General features: G+C 51.9%; 1 protein-coding gene across 1 annotated transcript in view; it reads left to right on the top strand.

Annotated features, from left to right (window-relative positions):
- Nucleotides 1–23,403, top strand: part of Myo18b (myosin XVIIIB) — a 208,929-nt gene that overhangs the window by 28,161 nt on the left and 157,365 nt on the right. The window contains exons 8-13 of the mRNA XM_029477836.1: nucleotides 1,153–1,351; nucleotides 3,023–3,165; nucleotides 3,738–3,838; nucleotides 4,164–4,227; nucleotides 11,014–11,158; nucleotides 22,994–23,167. Coding sequence (XP_029333696.1) covers nucleotides 1,153–1,351; nucleotides 3,023–3,165; nucleotides 3,738–3,838; nucleotides 4,164–4,227; nucleotides 11,014–11,158; nucleotides 22,994–23,167 — 826 coding nt within the window. The remainder of the gene's footprint in view (nucleotides 1–1,152; nucleotides 1,352–3,022; nucleotides 3,166–3,737; nucleotides 3,839–4,163; nucleotides 4,228–11,013; nucleotides 11,159–22,993; nucleotides 23,168–23,403) is intronic.

Raw genomic sequence — 23,403 nt, 5'->3', positions numbered from 1 at the left:
TCCCTCTCCCTCCGTCCCTCCCTCCCTTCCTCCCTCCCTCCCTCCCTCTTTCCCCCTTCCTCCCTCCCTTCCTCCCTCTCTCTCCCTTCCTCCTTCCCTCCCTTCCTTTCTGTCTCCCTTTCCTTCCCTCTCCCTGTCTCTGTCTGTCTGTCTGTCTGTCTGTCTCAGGGTTAGGAGTATTGGATATGGAACCCAGGGTCTCTCACATACCTAGGCAAGCACTGTACCACTGAGTCACACCCCAGTGTGACCCTCTCTTTTAAAACTCTGAGATGGTCCCATTGGGTTGCCCAGGCTATGAACCCCTCTACAACCCAGGCAGGCCCCAAGTTTGCAATTCTCCTGCCTCAGCCTCTTGAGGAGCTGCAATCACAGGCTTAGGCCTCTATATCCAGCTCTTTGTCTCTTTAAAACCCAGATTGAGGAAGCACGACTTGTACCCAGTTCAATCCAGCTTTCTCTGGGACCCTTTCTTGTGACTGTGTGGTGTGCGGTGCTTGCCATGGGCCTGCACAGGATAGCCATCACTTAGATTTCTGGGCGCTCTCTCTCTCTCTCTCTCTCTCTCTCTCTCTCTCTCTCTCTCTGTGTGTGTGTGTGTGTGTGTGTGTGTGTGATCGGTCTCACCCACTGACTTTCCTCAGAACTCCTAGATATGTTTTCTGTTATGTTCAGTGTGACCTGTGATGTAAGGATCTCTGTGACCACATCTTCCCTTCTCTGGGGCGTGTCCCTGGAGCAGTGTGTGGGCCATGTGATGTGTGCACAGCTTTCTGTGGAGGAAGCTCCAGTCAGCGCATTCAGCACCTACTTAAATTGTCTGAGGGTTTTTGCTTGCGCCATGTCTTCATTGGAACCCAGCAGTGACTGCTCAGTTAGTTTCTTGGCCAGGGAGATGGCTCAGTTTGTTTTCACGGCAGACATCACTAATTGATAGCCATTCCCAGTTCCCATGTTCAATATTACTAATCAACTGTGCCAATTTCCCCGGCTACCTCATTGCAGGTGAATCGTACCCAATGATTTAACTAACTGACACAATGAACCCCTTCTGGTTGAGCCTTTAATGAGTAGATCGGTCGCTCAGGACTCCTAGTGATCTAGCTGTAGATGACACTTGCCCGGAGACTGACACCTGTCATCTTGTGGCAGGTACCCCGTGGTCGGCAGGATGGCTTGCCTGCCCATGTAACGTCCCTGGCCCAGCGTGCGTACTGGGCACTGCTTAGCCAGCGGAGAGACCAGAGCATTGTGGCCCTGGGCCGGAGTGGAGCTGGGAAGACCACCTGCTGTGAGCAGGTTCTGGAACACCTGGTGGGTATGGCAGGCAGCGTGGACGGCAGGGTGTCAGGTATGGTGGCCCACGGGTGACAGCTGGAAGGGAACAGGGAGGGGAGATGTGGGGGTCCTGGGTGGCTGGGGGGGTAGATCCTGGATGGCTCTTCACTACTCCTGTCTAGCTGTCATTCACTAAGCACAGATAAGTAAGGGCCCTGTGTTGGCTACTGACCCAGAAAACTAGTGCTCCTTTATATACCCCTGCCAAGATAACAGTGCATCTCTCTCATGACACTGGTGGCCCTTACAGTGGTCACACACTGGGAAGCTTGGCTGCCACCTGCTGGGAGTCATCCCGTGTCAGACAGATGGAGCGTTTCTTGGGAGTGTGTGTCCTTGAACAGTCTATAGCCCACTCCACTGTACAGAGAGACCGAGAAGCAAAGATGAAAGCAGAGCTGAGAGCCGGAGGGGAGACGGAGCTACAGAAGGCTAGGATGCTCTAGAGAGTGCTCCTGTGCTGACTGGGGGAGAGGCCGGGCAAGAACACAGGAGGGGTGCAGTGGGCCTTAAAGACCGTCCGTGAATAGCATGGATAATGATGACCGTGGTCACAGCCATCGGTGTGGCCATCTCCAGGGACCCTGTGCTGGGCCCGCTTCCAAACAACCACAAGAGCTCTGTGGTTTGAATAGGATGGGGGTGGGGGAGGATAGGGATTATAACAGGACACTGGTGGGATAGCGATTATGATTTGAGATTTATACATAAAGGTATTGAAAACTGGAGAGGTTTAGGGTTCTCAGTCACACTGTAATGTCTCCATGGAGCCTTCATAGACATGTCTCTGCTCCTTTTCCTCTTTCTCCTCCTCCACCCCCTCCACCCCCCACACACACATACATGTTTATCTAGAAAGCATACGTGTGCACAGGTGTGTGCATGCATGTATACTCTAGATGAGCATCATTTTCACACTCTCCAATAATAGAATCTGTCCATCCTGGGGACACTGTTCCCCAGGACCCACACAGTGCTGCACCAGATGACACCGGCTATACTATCATTGCAGACCACGGGTGCTTTCTAAGCACCGAGCATTGTTAAGCTGATCAACCTTTCAGAGCTCTGCCAGAAACACAGTTGCCACTCCAGGGAGGGTCCTCCTGAATTGTTAAGAAGATAACTGTCCCTTTGCAAAAGACAGAGCCCCCTTGGTCTTCTCTTAGAGGCTATACCTGCTGTTCCCCCTTTCTGTGATCACTCTAAGCACAGGGCTGGGAGCTGGTCTAGACTCTCTCACAGACTGGTTCTGCTGTGTATGTGAATGTGGGAGATAGGATGTACCCAGAATGTGGGAGACAGGATGTACCCAGAATGTGGGAGACAGGATGTACCCAGATGTCTCGAATGGCACACAGGGCTTGTGGGTGCTCAGAGAATATCTTTGGGGAGATCCCAGAACTTTCAGGCCCTCTCATGGCCTTCAAGTGTTAGAAGGATCACACACACACACACACACACACACACACACACACACACATCACTCAGATCGTTTCTATTCTACTCATGACTTTAAAAGTCGGGGTTGAGGCAGCTGCTGGGACTCATGGAGTGACTGTAGTTCGAAGCTGAGCTGTTGCTCACCAGAGCTCCCACCTCAGAGAACAAAGACCAGGATGGGTCTCGAGAATGGTAGCCCTGCTTAAGGCACAAGTGACATCTCTACTCTGTCTCCTGACAGTGGAGAAGCTCCGGGCCACCTTCACTGTCCTCCGGGCCTTTGGCTGTGTGTCCACCGGCCACAGCCGCAGGGCCACCCGCTTTGCCATGGTGATGTCGTTGGACTTCAATGCCACTGGCCGAGTCACAGCTGCTCAGCTCCAGGTGAGGCTTAGGGATGGGCAAGGGCTCTTTAAGGTGTGGTGTCCCCAGCCTGTACCCACATTTCCAGTCAGGACCCTGGGGTGACAAGAGTGTTGGCACCCTGGAATGTTAAAAGCAGCTAGCATGGCATGGCTCTGGGATGGGTAGGAGCAGAATCTAGAGGCTTGTTGAATGTAACAGATTCACACAGAATCCTGTCCCCTTGTGCAACACATGTGGCCTGGCCCCTCTCCAACATTCCAGTTGAGCAGAAAAAAAAAAAATTAGGGTTTTAGAGAGAATGACCACACAGCACCAGGTGACAGCCCAGATCAGGTATCAACTAAGGCCTTTGCTCCGCTGGCACCACTGGGTGCAGGCTTCAGTGAGGGAGGTGCTCTGGGCTTTCCTGGGAGCCGGAGGGAGCCCATGGCTTGGCTGACTGCCTGTGGGGCTCTGAACGGTGGGTGCCCTTGTGTCACCCTTTGGTGAGGCCTCGGGGAGTGTTGGGGTGGGACACTCTAGTAGGGCCTTTGGGAACCAAGTCTGGAGAGAAGGACTGGGGATGACACTGCCCAATTCCCCCCTTACAGACAGTGCTTCTGGAGAATAGCCGTGTGGCCCGGCAGCCGCAAGGGGAAGGGAACTTTGAAGTTTTCTCTCAGCTGCTGGCAGGGCTCGATGTAGATCTCAGGTGAGTATGTGGGACAGGCTGGGGTGACTAAGGCAGGGGGATGAAGAAAGCCTAGTGGGAAGCTCCACCCAGAGCTGAGAGGCTGGGATACCCAGTGACCCAGCCTCTGATCTCAGTTGCCAGGGCACTGCATTGAGGCTGGGTTACATTTCATCCGCTCTGAACTCCAGTCTTTCGCTGTGTGAGATTGGAGCATAGGGTCATTGGGAAGGGAGGCCTGGGGCCTGGGGCAGCTAGGTGATGTGGTATGTGTGATCCAGCAGTAGGACACCTCCTGCTGCTTGGGCTGGGGCAGAACCTTCACTCCTACAATCGTCTCTTCCAGGACAGAGCTGAACCTGCATCAGATGGCAGAGAGCAGTGCCTTCGGCATGGGCCTGTGGTCCAAGGTAAGTGGCCTGCCTCCAGGGTGCACTGCCATCCCAGGGCCAGGGAGGGAGTGATGGAGGGTCTCTGACCCACTGTCTCCTTTTGCTCAGGTCTGTAGTTGCCAATGGCGGTCATGTGGGGGCAGCAGCCCTAGGAGAGTAACAGGACCTCTTGGTAGGATCTGGGCTGGTGAGGAAGGGAGGCTTGTCCCTGACCAAGGAAGGGTGTGGTGGGAGAGGGTGAGATGTGTACCCTAAAGCACTGGTGTCTCCCTTCAACTCTGGCTCCCTGATTATCTCCAGTAAGACCTGAGAGCTTAGCATGGTTCTGCCTGAGTCTGTCAGCAGGGGGCGCTCTGGAGGCTGATGGGGAAGAGGTGGGCACCCTCTGCTGGTTGCTGTTTATGGTCCTGAGCAGAGGTGGGGGGTGTGTGTGAAAGGGATAGGTTGGAGGATGGGTGGGGGAGGGGAGAAGTGGGGAAGGGTGGGAGAAGGAAGGGCCTTGGAGGTTGGCTGCTCCAGGGTTCCCTGAAAGGGGGTGGCCGTTCATTTGTTGGCTGTTAGTTTTGCTCATTTCTAATGCTGCTCTCGTGACTTCCTTTGCTCTCATTCAGGTGTGAGGAGGCTGGGGTTAAAGGTCAGGACTCTGGCACTCATCTGAGGTTTCACTGTAGTGAGGAAGACAGGCATGAAAATTAATGCAGGTATTTGAGAGAACAATACCTAGGAAGGAGTGTGGTTGTGGGCACCAGAGAGTGATTAAATTAAAGAGATGTTTGGCCTGAGTCAGGGAAGGCTTCGTAGCCAGGGAATACTGGGCCTGGTTGGCATTGGGTTTTGAAGGATGCATAGGAGTTTACCAGGTAGAGGGATGACAACCCAGATAAAGGTACTACCACAGAAGAGCATTACAGAGCATCAACGCTGAGCATAGATGCACAGATTATGAACCTGGTACTTGCCAGTTAAATCTGGGAGCACACGAAACAGATCATCATGAGAAGTTGTCTTCACTCCAGGGATGCGGGCATGGCTTGGTGTATGTGAGTCAGTAAATATAATACATCACATAAATGGAATCGAGGTCACAGGTCACAAAATCCTCTCCACGGATGCTGGAAGGACTTTTGACAGAACCCAACATCCGTGCATGATAAAAGTTCTGAGGAGCTCGGGGTAGAAGTATGTCTTGGCAGCACTGTGAGGTTAGAGCTGTGGGGTTAGAGTCCATCACACCACTGAACAGGAAAACCCAAAGCCTTCCCCTTGAAGTGAAGACCAAGACAAGGTGTCCACTCTCTGCCCCACTCAGCACAGCAGTGGGAGACTTCACAGGACAGCGAAACAGAAGCCGACAGAAGGGGACAGCAGGAAAGGAAGGAGCCAGTTATTGCTTCCAGATGCGTGTTTCTGTGACCTGTAGGACCCCAGCAGGAATCTCAGAGTGGGCAGATACCCTCAGCAGAGAGGCAGGACACAAACCACACACACACACACACACACACACACACACACACACACACGGCAGAGCCCTCTTGTGAGCCAATGGCCAATGTCTGAGAAAGAAATGAAGGTTTCAGCCCCATTCACCACAGCAAACACCTCGCAATAAATGTAACCCAGGAGGTGAGAGCCCTCGGCAGTGAACCGTTAAGACACTGGAGGAAGAGATCGAAGGAGTCATTAGAAGACAGAAAGACCTCCCACGCTCAGGGATCGACAGATTAATGTTGTAAGAGGCCACCTACAGGCTCGATGTGTCCACCCAGGTTCCAATGCCAATCCTCGGGGACAGAGAGACAAGCCTGAAACTCACACAGGAGCAGGAGAGACCCCGGGGTAGTCAAGCAATCCTGGGAAAAAGCAAGATGGAGGGAGGCGTCGCACATCTGATTTCTAGTTCATCTGCAGACTCAGAGTAATAAAAACATCACAGGACAGACATGTTGATTAACAGATAGAATCACATACTCAGATCTGAGCCCGCGTACCTGCAACAGAAAACACACAATGGCGAAAAGACATCATCTGGGAGAATTGGGTGACCACGTACAGAATGAAACCCCACTACTCACTCCTAAAACACCAAGTTCAGATGCACCCCAGACCATCGTGTGGTGGTGTGAAGCTCACGGTCCAGACCTGCAGGAGGGGAACACTTGGTAGGACTCCAGTCACCCAGGGAACAACACCAACACTGGCAAAGGGGACCCCAGGGAAGAGACATACAAACAGAAATCAAAGAATAAACCCACAAAACTTCTGTCTAGCACGGGACACAAAAGAAAAATATGGCTTACAGAGTGTTAAGAGCTGGCAGAGGATTATCTAGAATTTGTATCTAGAATACACAAAGAACTCCAAAAATGAGAAACCAAAATACTCATTAACAATGAACTAATAAAACGAACAGATGCTTTTCAAGAGGGGAAACACAAACGACCCAGTCAGAATGGCAGTCATAAAAAAAAAAAAAACACGAACAACAACAACAACAACAACAAACCATACAAACGCTGGCAGGAACGCTCTCGCCGTAGTGGGAAGGAGTGTGAATGGGTCCAGTCACCATGGAAGCCAGAATGGAGGCTCCTTTGGAAACTAAAGTTCACGTGACCCAGGGGCTTAGCTGGGCATTGACCTGGAGACCCCTAGTCAACATACCACGGGGACATCGACACAGCAACATTCAACAGACCACAGCAGTAAGTTCTGGAGCCACCTGGTGTCCACAAACAGAGATGAATAAAGAAAACGTAAGGTTCATCATGATCTACACAGCTGCAAAGGGGAAGGGGGTTGTCGGCTGAGGAAAAAGGGAGCGAGGGAGAGTTACTCGAATTAAGCCAAGAAGCATCCCAGCGTCAACGTCATTGAAGAAGCGTGTGAACGTCATTGAGAAACGTCTTAACGTCATCGAGAAACGTCTTAATGTCATCGAGAAGCCTGTGAACGTAACTGAGAAGCGTGTGGTCCCTGCAATGTGGTGCCTATGTTTGCATAGATACATGAAATCATGGATGTAACAATGTAACACTAGAAGCAGAGCTGGGGCCACAGGAGTTCCGTGAGAAGCATCCGTGGATGAGCTGCGTCTCAGCTGTTGTTACAGTTGTGAGCAGACAGCAGCCCCTGCTGCCCTGGTGGCTGGCTGTCCATGAACCCCGAACCCGTGCACCTCCTCCAACCCCTGCTACGGTCAGCTGTGGTCTCAGAAAAGCCAGAGATGAACAAGTCTGGAGTTTTAACCTGGCCGCCCTTGTGAGATCTTGTTCTGTGCCTCTGTTTTAGTATTACTTGTCATCTCTCCCTCTTGGTGCCTCAGTTTTCCCACTGAAGTGGTGTGGGTCTGCATTTCTTTCTCGCCATTGGTGTGCGGAGCTCAAGGGACATCAACACGCTGCTCAGGGGAGGCTCAATATGGTCTAAGATAGGGGCCCCAGCCAGTGGCTTTTCTCCAGGGCTGGGATGGAGGCTGTGGTTCTTGGGCACCCAGACGTTGCTGGGAACCACAAAGAGTTGGGATTGGGTGGTCTTGAGATGAGCCCAGGGCGAAGGGCATAGGGCTTAGCTCAGAATGAGAGCCAGGAGTGTGGAGGGGTCTTCTATGGGAGACAAGGCTTCTCCCCATGATGGTCCTTGATAAAGGAGACAGTCCTTGCTTGTCCAAACTGTTTATTCATGGTGGAAAAGGATGCCTACGACTTAGTCAAGTTGGACCAAAGATTAAATACCTTGTTCAGGAAGGGATGCCTAGGAAGGGAAGCTCACATTGGCTAGACATTCGAGGCCTATCTAGATACCTCATTAGCATGGAGAGCTCTGGGCTCGAGGCTAAGGTGACCAATTGTCATGGTCCTCCTAGTCGGGTGTCGTGGTCACGTGGTCCAGGACAGCAATCTGGTTGGCTGCCAGTGAACTCCTGCCATTCTCAATTATGAGTTTTATCCAAGTTTTAAACTTTACTCCAGTCTTACCAGTTCTGAGTGGGTGTGCGACTGAGCTGGTATTGCCTGCAACTCTGAGAGCTCTGAAGGTCTCTAGTGTGGCCCTGTGGCTCAGGCAGGTGGAGAAGGGAAGCGGCTCTGTGACTTCCACCCTAAGCAAGCTGCTGGGCACACACATCTTACACACACACACATACACATACACACATGCACACGCGTGCCTCTAAGCCACCCACAGAGCCCTGTGCCCTGCCTGAGCTTCCCACATAGCTGTGTGCTTGCTGTGGTGTGAACAGACCCAGAGTGTTGGAGACTTAACCCTTAAAATCATAGTGTCGGGTTGGAGAGACAGCTCAGCGGTTAGGAGCACTGACTACTCTCCAGAGGTCCTGAGTTCAAATCCCAGCAACCACATGGTGGCTCACAACCATCTGTGGTGGGATCTGATGCCCTCTTCTGGTGTGTCTGAAGACAGTTAAAGTGTACTTACATATAATAATAAATAAATCTTTGGGTCAGAGCAAGAAGGAAAAAAATTGCTTTAAAATCATTATGTCTGGCGTGGGGACTTTGGGATACTCTGAGGCTCCTCCCATGACAGCATTGGTGGCTTTATATGAAGAAGGTGGCCTGAGTTGGCCAGCTTTATCTCCCCACTGTGCGCTGGCTCTGCTGGGTGCAGCCTCAGGCTCCATGGGGTGCAATGCTGTGCTCTGAACTTCTCAGACAGCCATCCCAAGGGAAGACATCCACATGTGTGTGTGTGTGTGTGTGTGTGTGTGTGCATGTGTATGCTGTGTGCCATGGTCATGGGCTTAGCAGCTTGTTTAGGATGGAACTCTCCTAGCCTCAAACACTTTAAACTAGTGACATAAGGCAGATAAAGAGCAACCTTTCAGGTCAGACATCTTTGACTTGGTATTGGCTTTAGAAGCCTCACACTGGAGTGAGTATAGCATTCGCTTGTTCTTTTCCCTTGCTGTATAGTACTCCCGCCCCGGGCTCTGGATTCACCCCCTCCTGTGTAGCCTTTCTCATTCTGCTCCCCAGTTTCCTTGGGGGTGATGTATGCACTCATCTGACTTACTTCTGGTTTCACAGCTTTACCCAAGAGCAGATCGGTCAGAGCACTATTCAGAGTTACTTACAGAACAACAGGCTCTCTAACCAGCATCCTGGGTCTCATCATGTTTGACGGAACGTATCTCCTTCTAAATCCACGTTCTCTGTTTCCTAAGAGACTTGGGAGAGGAGAGACAAGAGTGAGGCTTTCTGAGAGTCTCCCCTCAGTGACGGGCTCTACCTGTTATTCAAAATCGAGTGCTCCTCACTGACATTGGGAGTCAGGATAATCTCACCATCTGTCCTCTGTGCGTCCTTTCCTGCTACTTTGAAATCTCATAAATAACCGAGCCTTTGTTGGGTGGTGCCTTCCTCCCCTCTTTCTGCTGTGGTGGAGCAGCTGCGGTTGCTAGGCTCAGCTCCTGGTTGCTAGGGACTTGGTGGTTCTGTGGTGGCCCAGAAATATGACAGAGAGGTGGGACATGCTTCTGCTGTTAATTGAAACGCTTCCAAGGCGAATCTCTCAATGTCACTGCATGCTTTGATGTTGTTCCAATTGGCCGAGGAGGCTCTCGAGTCTCAGTTGAAAAGAATCGGTATGGGTGGGAATCGGGGACGCCTTCCGGCCTTCCCTGCTGTCAATATGCTGTGTGACCTTCGGCCTATGCCATGCCCTCTCTGGGTGATGGAACTCTACAGAATTCAAGGGCCTGTCAGCTCTAACAGGCTGCCCTGCCCTGTGTCACCCAGATTCTCTATTTGGACCAGGTACAAATTGGTCTCTCATTATGTGCTGTGTCGGGTTACTGACAGAAGGGCTCTTCTTCCCGCCTCACTTTCTCTGCCTTCCAGACTTCTGGGCAGTGCGTCCTCAGCCAGATGGCTCATATGCGGGTCTTCAAAATTAATTTTAATATTCAGACAAATATAATTAGAGCTATTAATCTGAAAAAAGAGAAAAAATAAAAGACACTTGAAGCTCAGTAACCCACGGACCTCCCAGTCGGCCATTCTTTCCTGCTTCAAATCCTCCAGCAACTTCCCTTTGTCCCACAGAGGGTGCCGAGCAAGCCCCATGCTGGCTCCTGGGTGTGGTGGCCAGTGGTGGTGTTCTGAAGTGAATCTGGATTCATTGGCTTGCAGTGGGATCTTGATTGATTATTGATGTCTGCTGTGGATCCAGACATCTAAGTGGGATCATGTCTCAGTCCTTAACCATCGAGGAGGGAAACTGTTGCTCCTTATGCTGACCGCTGGCTGTCTTGGGTCTGACCTGCCTTCCTCCTTCACGTCCCTATGTGTGACCTCTGCTAGTTAGTCATGGCTGTCACCTTGCTCCCATGTGAGACCCTCTACCCTGATCACATGATCAGTTTCTGTATCTACCTTTTAAGCTCTTGCCCCAGGTTCTGCTCTTTCTCTGTGATCTCCTGTGTCCCCGCTTAGACCTGGGATCTGCCACAGGGTCGTTTCCACACCCCACTGCTTTTATGTTGCCATCCTTCTGCCTGGAGAGGCTCCAGGGCCACGCTAGGCTCCTTTATCTTGGCATCCAGACCAGAGCTCGGTGCAAATCGGAGCCCGATAAATCCTTCTAGAATGAATAAAACCTGCCCTGCACCCCAAACCAGACTCAAACGACATTTACAACCTTCCCGGAAGTCAGCCTGGCTTAACCGTGGGTAATTTACTGCAGTCATAAACCGACCATGTGCCCGGCAGACTGACCTCGGCTCTGAGCTGTGAATTCCAGTCTCTCCACCATGACGTGGCCTTTCTCTTCTCTCCCCTCCCCCAGCCTGAAGACAAGCAGAAGGCGGCCGCTGCATTTTCCCAGCTCCGGGGTGCCATGGAGCTGCTGGGCATCTCAGAGGGTGAGCAGCAAGCCATCTGGCGGGTGCTGGCGGCCATCTACCACCTGGGTGCAGCAGGGGCGTGCAAAGGTACGGTCCCTCCTGCCCTGTCTGCTGTGGTGTGTGTCTCAGGGTTCCTTAGTGACCTTGAACCCATGCTGTCCATGAGAACCTGTCACACTGATGGGACCCTGTCAGTTATCCCCACTGTCACAGTGGTCACCAGGTACATAGGGCCATAGAGCACCTGAAATGTAGCCCAGGGCTGAGGGGTTGAGTTTACAATTGTTAGTAATTGTGTATGTGTGCGTGCGTGTGTGTATGAGCACATGTGCATATGCATATGTGTGCATGTATGTGTGTGGTATGTATGTGTACATTTGTATGTGGTATGTGTGTATGTGTATATGTGTGTGCATGTAATGTGTGCATGTGTGTCCATGTGTATGTGATATATGTGTTGTAGTGTGTGTGGTGTATGTGATGTTCATGTGTGCCTGTGTGTATATGTAATATGTGTGTTGTGTGTAGTGTACTTCTATGTGTGTATGTGCATGTATGTATCTGTGTTCTTCTGTGTATAGTATACATGTACATGTGTGCATGTATTTGTGTGATGTGTGTGTGGTATGTGGTATATATGTATTGTGCAATGTGTCTATGGTATGCATGTATATGTTTGCTGTGTATTATATGCATGTATGTGAGTATAGTTTGCCGTGTGTTCGTATGTGTATGTATGCATGTGTGTGTGCATGTACATGTAGTGTGTGCTGTTCATGTATGTGTGTACCTGTGAGTTGTTTAGTGTTTATGTGTGTGGTGTGTATGTATAGTATATGTGTGCATGTATGCATGTTCATGTGTGTGGTGTGTGTGTATGTATATGTGTGCATGTATGCATGTTTATGTGTGTATGTATGTGTGCGTAGTATGTGTATGTATGTAGTATGTGGATTCATATATGTGTGTGTGTAGGACAAAGGAAACCTTAGGATTGATTCCCCAGATTCTGTCCCCCTTGGGTTTTCAGACAGGGTCTCTTACTGGTATGAAGCTGCCGGGTCATAGTAGGCTGGCTGAGGCACCTGAAGACCCTCCTGTCTCTGCAGCTCTGGGTTAGCAGCAGGCTTCTATGCCTGGCTCATGCACACGCATGCCAAGGATTGAACTCAGATCCTTGTCCTAATGCAACAGGCATTTGCACACCGAGCTTTCTCTCCATCCCTGGGTTGAATGTGATTTTAATAACTTTGAGTTGCCAGTGGCTTCTGCTGGCCAGAGCAGCCCTAGTCTCTGAGCAGAGGCTGCCCATGTGTTGGACGGCTCTCCCTGCCATACATGCTGGGCTCTTGTCAGTTTTGTTCATGGTTTATGATTGACAGCTTGATGGTCACGTCACATCCCTGGTGTCTCTGTGGCTTGGGCATCTTTGCCCCATCCTTTCCTCCTTGCAGATGCTCTGGTCTCGCTGCCCTCACTGTGATCACATTTCTGCTTGGTCTGCTGTAACGGCTTCTTGTGTCTCCTATTGCTGTGGCACTGTGACAAATGTCCACCATCTTGATGATATAAATAATAGGAGCCCAACCTCTCCCCTCTTAGTACTCGGTGCCAGGAGTCTTGAGCAGGCTTTCTGCACCCACATCCCATGAAGACTCTAGGGAGCCCCTTCCCATCCACTCTGTGGCTCTGGTATCCCCATGATGATGTCATCTTGTCCCCTTCTCTGCCTCCATGTAGGTCGCCTTCTGGGTTCTCAAATCCTTTTCTATAGCTTCTACTGGTCCTTGGGCAAACATAGATGGTCTTCCCTTTAGTGTAGACTTGGTGGAAGAGGCAATACCCTGGAGTTCATGACCAACTCTTGGCTCTGATAGGCCAGAACTCCTCGACTGACAGCTCCAGGCTGCACTCAATGGGGAGGGCTGTTAGAAGGAGATTTCCAGGCTGTCTGGAACAGATTCAGTAGGAAGAGGAGAAGGTGGTGTGTGAGGAGGAAGATTAGGATGAGGAGGTAGGGATGATGCTGAGGGGGTAGATGATGTTGTTGTTGATAATGATGATGATGAGTAGTGGCAGCTGTGGACCAGTCCAGCAGACACCCTGCCTCTCCTTCCCAACTCAAATGAGTACTCTTTGCCTCCAGCTGCAAAGGAGACCCCAGGACCTGATGTGTAAAGCCATGGTTAAGAGGGTCTCAGGGCAATTCCCTCTCCTCCTGGGACAGGTAGGGATCCCCTCCGATGTGCATTCATGGGCTTCCCTCCCATGGACATGCCCAGGATGATAAGAAAGAAACCCATGTCTATAAATATTTTATTAACTCATGATTAGGGCAGTAATTCCTTCTGTCTCCCCCTCCTACCCTACCTTCCACATTATTTTATGAAGAGCCGCCTTGGTCTGCTCGGAAGCCCTGCCCCATGATTTACTGTATTTTTCTGCTTTGGAAGATTTCATAATGGGTTGTTCTAGAATCAGCTATTAAAAATCCACAGTCGTGTGTAAACGTCTCTGCTTTGTGTCATAACAGATCGCTCTGAAATATATTAGGCTCATTTTCATTAATCAAGGATCCCGACTGCCTCCTCAACCTGCTTCAGAAAGCTGGATCCTGCTAGCTGAAACCAGTGGTCATGGTCCGGTGGGGAGATGCGGGGGAGTGGGGAGGTGGGTCTCATCATGAGGAGTTTGTGGGGTGACTGAGTGTGACAGTTTTCACTGACGCTCTTAACTGAGAGGCGTCCACTGGATCCCTGCAAATTGTGCCATGCATGAGAGTTCAGAGGTCGCTGCGGGGAAGCTCAGAGCTTCGGTTTTCTTTCAGTAAAATGAGCTGGGGCTGTGAGGTGGCTCGGTTGGCAAAGTGATTGACATGCGACCATGGAGACCCGAGCTCCAGATACCAAGGCTCAGAGAGGTTGTTCTGTGATGCCAAACCCCACAGCATCCGGGGTGTTGACCTTGGGATCTGTCTCTACAGTTCCCTTGCATTTGCCTGGCTGTGCTCATGCCAAGGTGCATTCTGGGTGCTCGGAGAACCACTCTTTTGTATGAGTCTTTCCTTGGTTCCAACAACCCTTTGATGTCCCCAACAACACTGTTTGGGAGTTCACCTGAGCAGAATGGGGAATAACTGTAAGTTGAGGCTGTGGGTGTTCCTGGGACCAGTCTGCCTTCTTGGTTAAGGTGATTCTCTGTCCTTGGGGACTCAGTGTTGTCCTCTGCCTAATGTGACAGTAATGCCCAAGCCAGCACATTTGTGAGACTGGCTCTGTTTAACCAGACCATTTACAGCCCCGCAGGTCTCCTTAATCCAGATATGACTGTCATCAGTAGGAAGTCCTTCCTGGTGAGGAAACTTGTGACTGTCATCAGTCTGCTCCCCAAACCCTGTGGGCTCGTCGCTTTCCACAGAAAGTGGAGCCATGTGTCACTGTGCCTGCTGACCCTCATTGCTGTACAGAGAGGACTGTGGCATTTAGAATCCAGCCTGTCAGCCAAGCTGGGGGACACTCATGTCTACGGCTTAGGTGCCTTGGCCTCTTTCCTCTGTGAAGGCTGGTAGTGTGTTTAATTTATTTGCTCTTCATTAAATTCACCAGCCTGCTTGGCATTGACCCACTGCCTAATATATGGCATAGTCCGGTCGTATATAAGCCCAAGTAGGGCTGTGGTGGGGAAGAGTGAAGTGCAAGGCCACCACCAACCTCCCCGCCACCGCCACCGCCACCGTCATAAAGATGCCAGGCCCTGAATGAATGGGGCTGTAATTTGGGACCCTTAGAGGGTCTCTGCACAGAGGTTTCTAATGACAAGGGCCTGGCACCCCATCTTCTGTCGGACACTGGCAGAATCAGTGGGAGTGGGAGTGGGGGAGGTCAGTTGAGGGGTAGAGGCATGGGGGCGTGGAGGGGTCGGAGCGTGGAGGTGTGGAGGTGTGGAGGCGCCGAGGGGCGGAGTCACAGAGGCCTGGGGGTGTGTGGAGGGTCAGAGGTGTGGAGGTGTGGAAGGGCAGAAGGGTGGAGGGGCAGAGGGGTGGAGGGGCGGAGGGGTGGAGAGGCGGAGGCATGGAGGCCCTCTAGGCTGGGGACATCTTGAGCACAGGAGGGAGCATGAGTAAAAGGCAGCACCTTCCCCACTCCGGTTAGGGTGTCTGTCTCTCTGCTCTTTCACCCCTTCGGGTCCACTCACAATTAGTGTCTATGAGAACCAGAAACAGTACGAAGGGATTCCATACCAACGAGCAAAGGCCCTCCACCTCCTGTGCCCTGCTGCTCTCAAGGGAGACAGTGTCTTGAACAGTACCTTTTCCTCCCCCCTAAGTGGGTTTGGTCATGGCACTTGTCACATCCCCAAAGCGAAACTTAGACTCCCTTCCTCCCTTCTTCTCCCATCGAGCCTCCTTTCTCTCTCTCCTTTCTCTTACCACTTTTGCCATTGCTGCTTCGTTTGGCTCTGTTGGTTGCTTCAGTTATTTTATGTGTATGACTGTCTTGCCTGCGTGTATGCCTGCATCACATGCATGCCTGCTACCCTTGGGGGCTGGAAGACGGCATGGGATGCTCTGAAACTGGAGTTATAGATAGCTGCGAGCCTCCACACAGGTGCTGGGAACTGAACCCAGGTCCTCTGCAAGAGCAGCAAGTGCTATCACATAGGGCGCCATCTCCCCACTCCCTATCTCCCTTCCTTCCAAGCCTCTGTGTCTGCAGGCTGTCAGGCCCCCAGCTGCCCGGGGACACCACCTCATTCTCTCCACACTACACTTTTGCTGGTGGTGTGTTCAGAGATGATTCAGGGGAGGAGAGTTCCAAGCTGGCACAGCCTTGGGCTGCCTCCCCCCGGGGGGGTCCTACAGGCACCAAACCTACAGAACAGATGCAGGCAGAGAGGAAGCTCTGCTCCAGGCTGTGGAGTTGTCATGAGCAGGGTCCGCATAGCTGTTTCATCCTCTTTCTCCGTGTGACGCCAAGTCTGAGTTCCCACCCAAAGCCCTTCCTTGGCACGGTAGATGGACAGCTGTGGGCTGTCATGTGACTAGGGAAGGGGGTAATTCCATCTCTCTGTCCTCGGGCCCAGGGCTCCTGAGGCCCAGTTCCTCCCTGTCCCCCTCTTCCCATGTGCTTCTTAAGGCCAAATCTGCGCCTGTCCGCCCTGTCCCAGCTGGTGGCTTGGCTTCTGGCCCAGCAGCTGTGCAGTAGGCCTATTCTGGGCCACAGGCAAGGATTTATTCTACATTTTCTGAGCATATTGAACTCATTCATTAAGCTGGGATGGCTGTTCTGGGATGGAAACAATTAGAAGTTTCTGAAAAATGAACTCCCCGAAGTGGCTGGGGCTGGAAGGCAGAGCTCCCTGCAGCTCCAGACCTCGGGGGTGAGTGGAGAGGCAGCAGCATGGGGGCTCTGGGGTTCGGCGTGTCAGAGAAGGCCCTGTGCTTTTAGACTCTGTTTCTCTGAATAATAGCGGAAGCTGATGTCCCTTAGTGGTCGCCCGGTGGGAAGTGCTGCTTAAGCAATTTTACTCCCACGCAAAGTGCTGCTGATGGTACTGATGGTGGTGTTGATGGTTGTGAGGTGGTGCTGATGGTGGTAATCAGGGTCCTGGTGATGCTGATGGCAGTGATGGTTATAATAATGGTCATAACTTTGATGTGGCTGATTAAGTAGTTTCTAACGGATGTATTGAGCGACCTAGGCGGCCTGCTGTTGCAAAGAGCATGTGGCTGTTGAAAGGTGGTAGTTTGATGTCCCTCCTGGTGTCCGTTTTTCTAGCAGAGTGACCTGGGACAGGTCACTCAAGGCTCTGCTGTTGGTTTGCTGTCATCCTGTATGACACCCTTTGGCTGACGACTCCCTGAGTCCCCTGTGAGGCTTTACCTCACGAGTCTGCCTTCACTCTTAAATGGCCAGTGGAAAAGCAGCCAACCCATTTTACAGATGAAAAGACCAAGGCCCAGTAAGCGATATTGTTTGAGATATCACAGCTAGGCTGAAACAGTCTTAGGACATCTGACCTCTGGCTCTTCCCACAATCTCCCTGTGGGAGCCATGAAGGGTCCCTGTCACCTATCACCCCCTGGTTGTGTCATTTTGGGAGACCTCCCCAGGGACTATTCCTTCCTCTTGTGAATTCTCAGTGTACAGGGTACACTAGAGACTCTGAGAAATCTTACACCAAAGCAAGCCTGCTGGGGTCAGTCTGAAGTCACCCCACCTGGATTTCCCACGGGACCATCACCTCCCAGAACAGCATGTGTAACTCCACAGCAGTTTCTAGATGGTTCTCTGTGCAGATGTGTGCACAGCAGAGATGATGCTGGTGCCTGCTTCCTTCAAGGCAGAGGGAGCCATGTGGGTGGGCAGGGCCATGTTGCCTGTGGGTGGAGCAGGAAGCTCTTTAAGAGTGTGGGAGGGGTCATTTCCCACTGTGCCCTTCTAGACAGAGACCTTGTTCCCGGATGCTTCCTTGGTTGACCTTTTGCTCCCCATCCCTCTTTTCTGAGGGTGGATGGTTCAGGTGAGGAGCAGGTCATGGCTTGGGTGTGGAGCTGGTGCCCACAGCCTTGCTACATCTCCACACATGCTCCCCTCTGATCTCTGCAGGCCTCATTTTGAGAAAGATGGCAATTGAGGGTCAGACAGTCAGCCTCACTTCTCAGGGCATTGCGTGGCACCAGGTGGTGGTGGAGGTGGGATTTGAACCAGCCGGCTTTGTCTCCAGAGCAAACTCCTTCTTGTGGCAGAGCCACAGCCCTGGCTTATCTCCTCTCTGCAGGTGGCCTCAGTCTTCTCTGGGCTTCGGAATTGTAAATCTCTGTGTGAGGCAGTGGGAGCCAGATGCTCTGGCATTATAAATAAGTCCCATAATGTTGAGTAATTCAGGAACAGCTCAGCTATTGTTGGAAGGAGGAACAACTCAGTTATTAATAAATGCAGGAGGTCACGGTAATTGATAGCAATTGAACCCACGGTGCGCAGGGACAATAGCTGTGCCATTGTCGGCTTGTGTGCATACTCTCTCCCTCCTCCCTCCCTCCCTCCCTCCTCTGTCATCTGCTTCCTTCTCCCTCCTCCTTCTCCCACCTCCTTTGCTGCTTCCTTCCCTCTCTCCCTCCTCCTTCCCCCTCCTCCCTCCTTTCTTCTCTGTCCTCCTCCTTCCTCACCCTCTTCCCTTCTCTGTCTTCCCTCTCACTCTCCCTTCTCCCTCCCTCCTCTGTCCCTTCCCTCTCTCTCCTTCTTCCCTTCTCTATCCTCACTCTCCCTCCTCCTTCCCCTCTTCTCTCTCCCTCTCCCTTACAAACCTTGCCTCTGAGAGTAGATTTGAGTCCCAGACTCTACAGCCTCAGGATCTGCGCTCACTCCTGCCCTTCTCCCTCTCAGTCCTCCTCTCATTACTGTGTTGCCTGCCTGGTAGCTCTGGAGACAGAGTAACCATGGGGTCTCTTTCAACTGAACCAGAGTTTCCCAGAGAAGTATCTAATGGGACCTGGGAAGTGTTGCAGGCTCTGTGAAGGCATCCTGAGGTTACTTTGGGCTAAACACACACACACACACACACACACACACACACACACACACCCTCTGGAGACTCACAAAAGTGGCTTTGAAGGCCCTGAGAAGTCCCATAGAGATGACACTTAGCCAGGCAGGGGTATGGTACAGGGATCGGTTTCCTCCGTGTGTGACCTGGGAAGAGAATTTGGCTGCTTTCCCTCGATCTCTTTCCACCCTATATTTTGAAACAAGGCCTCTCTTTGAACTTGGGGCATTCTGATTTGCCTAAGCAAGCTACAGGCTTCTGTCTCTGCCTCTCCACGGCTGGGATTGCGTGCCTGTGCTGATAAACCTGGGGATCCCATCTCATGCCCTCCCTTTACAGACTAGGCCATGTCCGAGCCTCTGTTTCCTCTAGTGTGTTAGATGAACTCTGGGGAGACAGACACCCAACTCTGAGGCCATCCTGCCCTGTTCCATGCCTCTGTTGCCACTGAGAATCACTGAGTCAGCTCTGCCCTGCCTAGGTGACTGATGGTTTGAGCCTGGCCTCACTCAGACAAATGCAGGTAGCCTCTGGGGAATAAACAAGATGACAGCAGGAGAGAAGGCAGCTTTGCTGAGAGGTTGGCTTCCTTTCTGGACCTTTTCCTAAGTTGCCATCATTTAAAGTGAAACCCAGCTAGACACTGGTATCTGTGATGACAGGCGGGTGGCCTCTCCTGAACCTGTCCTTGGCTAGCTGAGGGCAAGATGCTGAAGCCGGTGATCCAGGACACGGGTACACATGAGCCATGAGCCTAGAAGTACCAGAAGGGGCTTGCTGAGATCTGGGGAGCAGGGGTGGGGCTGCCTGCTCCCTGGCTACAGAGGGGTTTTGTTTTACACCAGAAACGAAAGAAATGGCTGCCAGTCCAACGTGCAGCGGGGAATGACCTCCGCACTCAGGAAGATGCCCCAGGCACAGCTTTGGGGACTCTAGCTGATGCTGAGAAGAGCATCCAGCAAATGTGGGCAACCCCCTGCAGCAGGCTGGGGGCAGGGAGAGACACACCCTTTCCCTGTCAGAACTGGTTCCGACCTCTCTCTTTGACAACCCCTTCTTGACCCCCTCTGTCCAGCTCCCTTCTGTTTTATTTTCAGCTTGATCTCCTGCTGTCCTGATGGGGGACTGAGGGTCCAGATGGCTGGTTTCTCTGGGTAAAGCGACTCTCGTACATTCTCTTTTCCAAGTCTTGGTGGGGAGGCAGGGGACAGAGTGGCCAGAGCTGGCTGTCAGCCATTCAGCTCATCCACTCCTGGACTCGTTCCTCCCTGGGTGACTTATCAGGGGTCTGGTGACAGTAATGAACCCTCGGCGTCCATGGAAGACAGAATGGCGGAGTCGCTGCTGCACAGGGCCTGGCCAGGACCCTGTTTGCTTCCTGTAGCATGCTGGGCAGGAAAATAGACTGTGTGTCTTGGTCACACTCTCCTGGAGGGTTTGTGAGCATCCCAGAAGTGTCCCTGGCACGTAAGCCCCACCTAAATCTCAATGGCTGTCATTACTGTTAACTGATGACCACATGGAGGCATGTCCCTGTTCCTCTAGATGCTGGGGCATGTTCCCCTACCCCAACCTCGGTGCGGGTCTTTCTGAGGAGCACAACAATGTCCTTAGAGGGGGTTAGTAGAAGACGCTGGTATAACCCACGACCCCATTTCAGTAGAGAAGTAGCTTTAGTCAACTGAACCCCTAGAGGGGACGCTGGTTCCCAATGCTAGCATTTTCCTGGTGTAAGACCAGACAACCATTTCCTGAAGCAGCTGACAGACCTGTAGCTGGGTGCCCAGCTCGGCCAGGGCCTGGCCAAGAGCGCCCCCTGGAGTTTACATGTGGAGACACGGCGGCGACAGTGTACTGGGCAGACCTGCCTTCTCCACCCAGACTTTGAGCCTAAAGGGATCTTGGGAACTCTCACGACATGCCAAAGGTCATAATTGTGCTTGAGTAGTGGTCATCCGCGAATGGCAGTGGTGGAAATTGTAATCTGAAGCTGTGATCTTAGCCAGGGCCTTCTCTCTCCTCCTCGGGTGGCTCCTCTGAGTCCTTGGCTTTCCTGGGGTGCCCGGAGCTGCTGCTCCTGTCTGAACCAAGGCAAAGGAGTCGAGTTTGGGATCAGCACCTGGGCTACTGGCCACGCCTCCTGCAGGCCTCCCGTGACTCCTCCCAGAAACCTCACCGCCAACCTCCTTCTCCTCAGCTTCACCAGACTCTGCAGGTCACTGCAGGGGATGGGGGTGGGGTGGGGTAGGGGGGCAGAGACTCCAGGGCAGATGTTCACAGTGGTGTGGGGTGGGGTGGGGTGGGGGGCGCGGAACTCAGCAGTGGGGAAGCCGGCTCTTGTTAGAGAGTTCCCAGGACCCTCCTGTCCCCTCCCCACTCCCGCCCCCACCCCCACCCCCATCCTAGGTCTGGTCTCATCCAGGGGTAAATGGACCATCCGGCTCCTCTCCAATGCCTGCTCAGCTCCTTTTTTAAGAAAGAGAGAGCCGGCTTCAGCAACGCTGAGGTAACGGATCTAATTAGAATCTAATGGCCTGCTGGCGCCCGGTGTCGTGTATGTGTTTCTACTTCTCTCTTGTGACAGCCGACAATGATTCTCATTGGAGATGGAGCACTAATGTCTCCCTTTACACGTGTTTGTCTGAGAGAAATAGACGGCTCGATTCACATCAGGGACCGTGTACCCGGGTCCTAAGGATGTGCTAGGTGACATCTGAAGGATGGGGTGGGCTTCAGAGGCTGCGGGTTCTTCCACTCGGTGGCTCTGTGTTGTCCGGCGATCCTCTGAGTCCCTTTTGTCACCTCTAAGCGACAGCGACCACCCACAGACCACCCACATCCACCGCTCTGGCACCCCAGAGGTGAAGGTGGTGATGGGGGTGGGGGGGTACGAAGTTCAGGCTGGTTAAAGTCATGGGCAGAATCTCCCCCAGGGTTCCCATTTCTCCCCGAGACCGATTGTTCGATTGTTCAGTTGTCTACTTGGCCCACTGGGCCCTGGCAGCCTGTGGGGTAGCTGAGACTCTGTTTCAGAGAAAGAAACACATTTGCAAGGAGACAGAACCCTCAAAAGGAGCACATTGTGATTTGTTTTAATTAGTCAGTTATTTGTATTTGGGTCACAACATCAGCCCACAGCTACTGTAGGGAATTTGGAAAATGTCACCTCCTCGCCCTGTTGCGATCCCCGGCTGACTATGTTCCTGTTTGTCATGTAATTTAAAATAATTTAAAAACATCTATTTCTTTGCGTGGCGTTTACAGACAACCTGCAGGACTTAGTCCCAGCATTCTGCCTTGAGGGTCCTGGGGATTGAACTCTGGTCTTTCAGGCTTGGTGGCAAGCCCCTCACCTGCTGAGCCCTATCACCATCCCCTCCCTGCTCTCTCACTGTGACAACATTTTAGAAATGACTTCACATCCTCTTGTGGGACGGTTCCTTGTCACTTTTACTTAAGCTTTTGCTTGTAAGCAAGCTCTGAGCTCCACGAAGTCAGGTGGTTTTAAATGGCCTCCACTTGGCTGCCCTCCTCCCTGCTGTGCTCCTCATTTCTGTCCCAGGGCCTCTCTACCAACTCCTAGTCTCTAGGTTCCTTCCTGGTCACAGCTGAGCCCACCGTCATATCCTCCCAGTGTCCCTCTGAGCAGCACACGCTAACACAACCACCATCTCTCTGTGTCCACACTAGTCTCTCCCTGCAGCGTGCACTACCTGAGATTATCTCACCAACTGTCTGTCTGCTTGCTTCTTTCTCAACCCCTTGCCTGGACTGTAAGCTGCGAGAGGGTTGTCATTTGACATGTGTGACTTGCTCTCATGTCAAAGGTTCTCAGTAAACATGGGCTGAGCATAGTGGGCATGCACATAAATAAATACATGGGTATGCACATAGATACATACATGGATGTGCACATAAATATATACACGGGTATGCACATAAACACATACATGGACATGCACATAAACACATACATGGGTGTGTACATAAATATATACATGGGCATGCACATAAGTAAACACATGGATATGCATATAAATAAATACATGGACATGCACATAAACAGACACATGGGTGTATACATAAATACATACATGGGCATGCACATAAGTAAATACATGATTTGCATATAAATGTATACATGGACATGCACATAAGTAAATGCATGGGGGTGCACATAAATACATACATAGGTGGATATATCCCAAGTCTACCCTATCTCCATTTAATGTGTTTCTCTATGTTATCTTTAATGGCTTAAAAAAAAAAAAAAGCAAAATGGTTGTGAAGAGGCGAGACTCCCTGAGGTGTTCTTGGGCATGCAGCTACCCCGTGTCTGGCATCTCACCCCTCATCTCTTCTCCATCCTCTGTGCAGTGGGCCGGAAGCAGTTCATGCGGTTTGAGTGGGCCAACCACGCTGCTGAGGCCCTGGGCTGTGACTACGAGGAACTGAACACCGCCACCTTCAAGCACCACCTACGGCAGATTATCGAGCAGATGACGTCAGGGCTGCAGCGCCAGGGCCTACAGGACAACGAGACCTGCTCAGGTATCGAGTCCTCAAGGCTACACTATGGGGGGCTGGATCTTGCCGTGGCTGCACTAGTAGCTGCACCTCATGCTTTCCCACGTTTTCTTATGTTCATTAAGACTCCCTTTGAGTGTTCTGTGCACATGTGCAGGAAATCATTCCTCCCTGTCTGGTGTTTATGGTCAAATGGTTCACTCTGGTCAGGAACCAAGGAGGCCACTGAGCCCTGGGAGGATCCTCCACGCGGGGAGATG

This window comes from Mus caroli, chromosome 5 (genome assembly GCF_900094665.2).
Source record: "Mus caroli chromosome 5, CAROLI_EIJ_v1.1, whole genome shotgun sequence".
In the NCBI taxonomy this organism is placed as follows: domain Eukaryota; kingdom Metazoa; phylum Chordata; class Mammalia; order Rodentia; family Muridae; genus Mus; species Mus caroli.
Note: the sequence above shows the minus strand (reverse complement) of the source record. Positions and strands in the feature narration are given on the sequence as shown.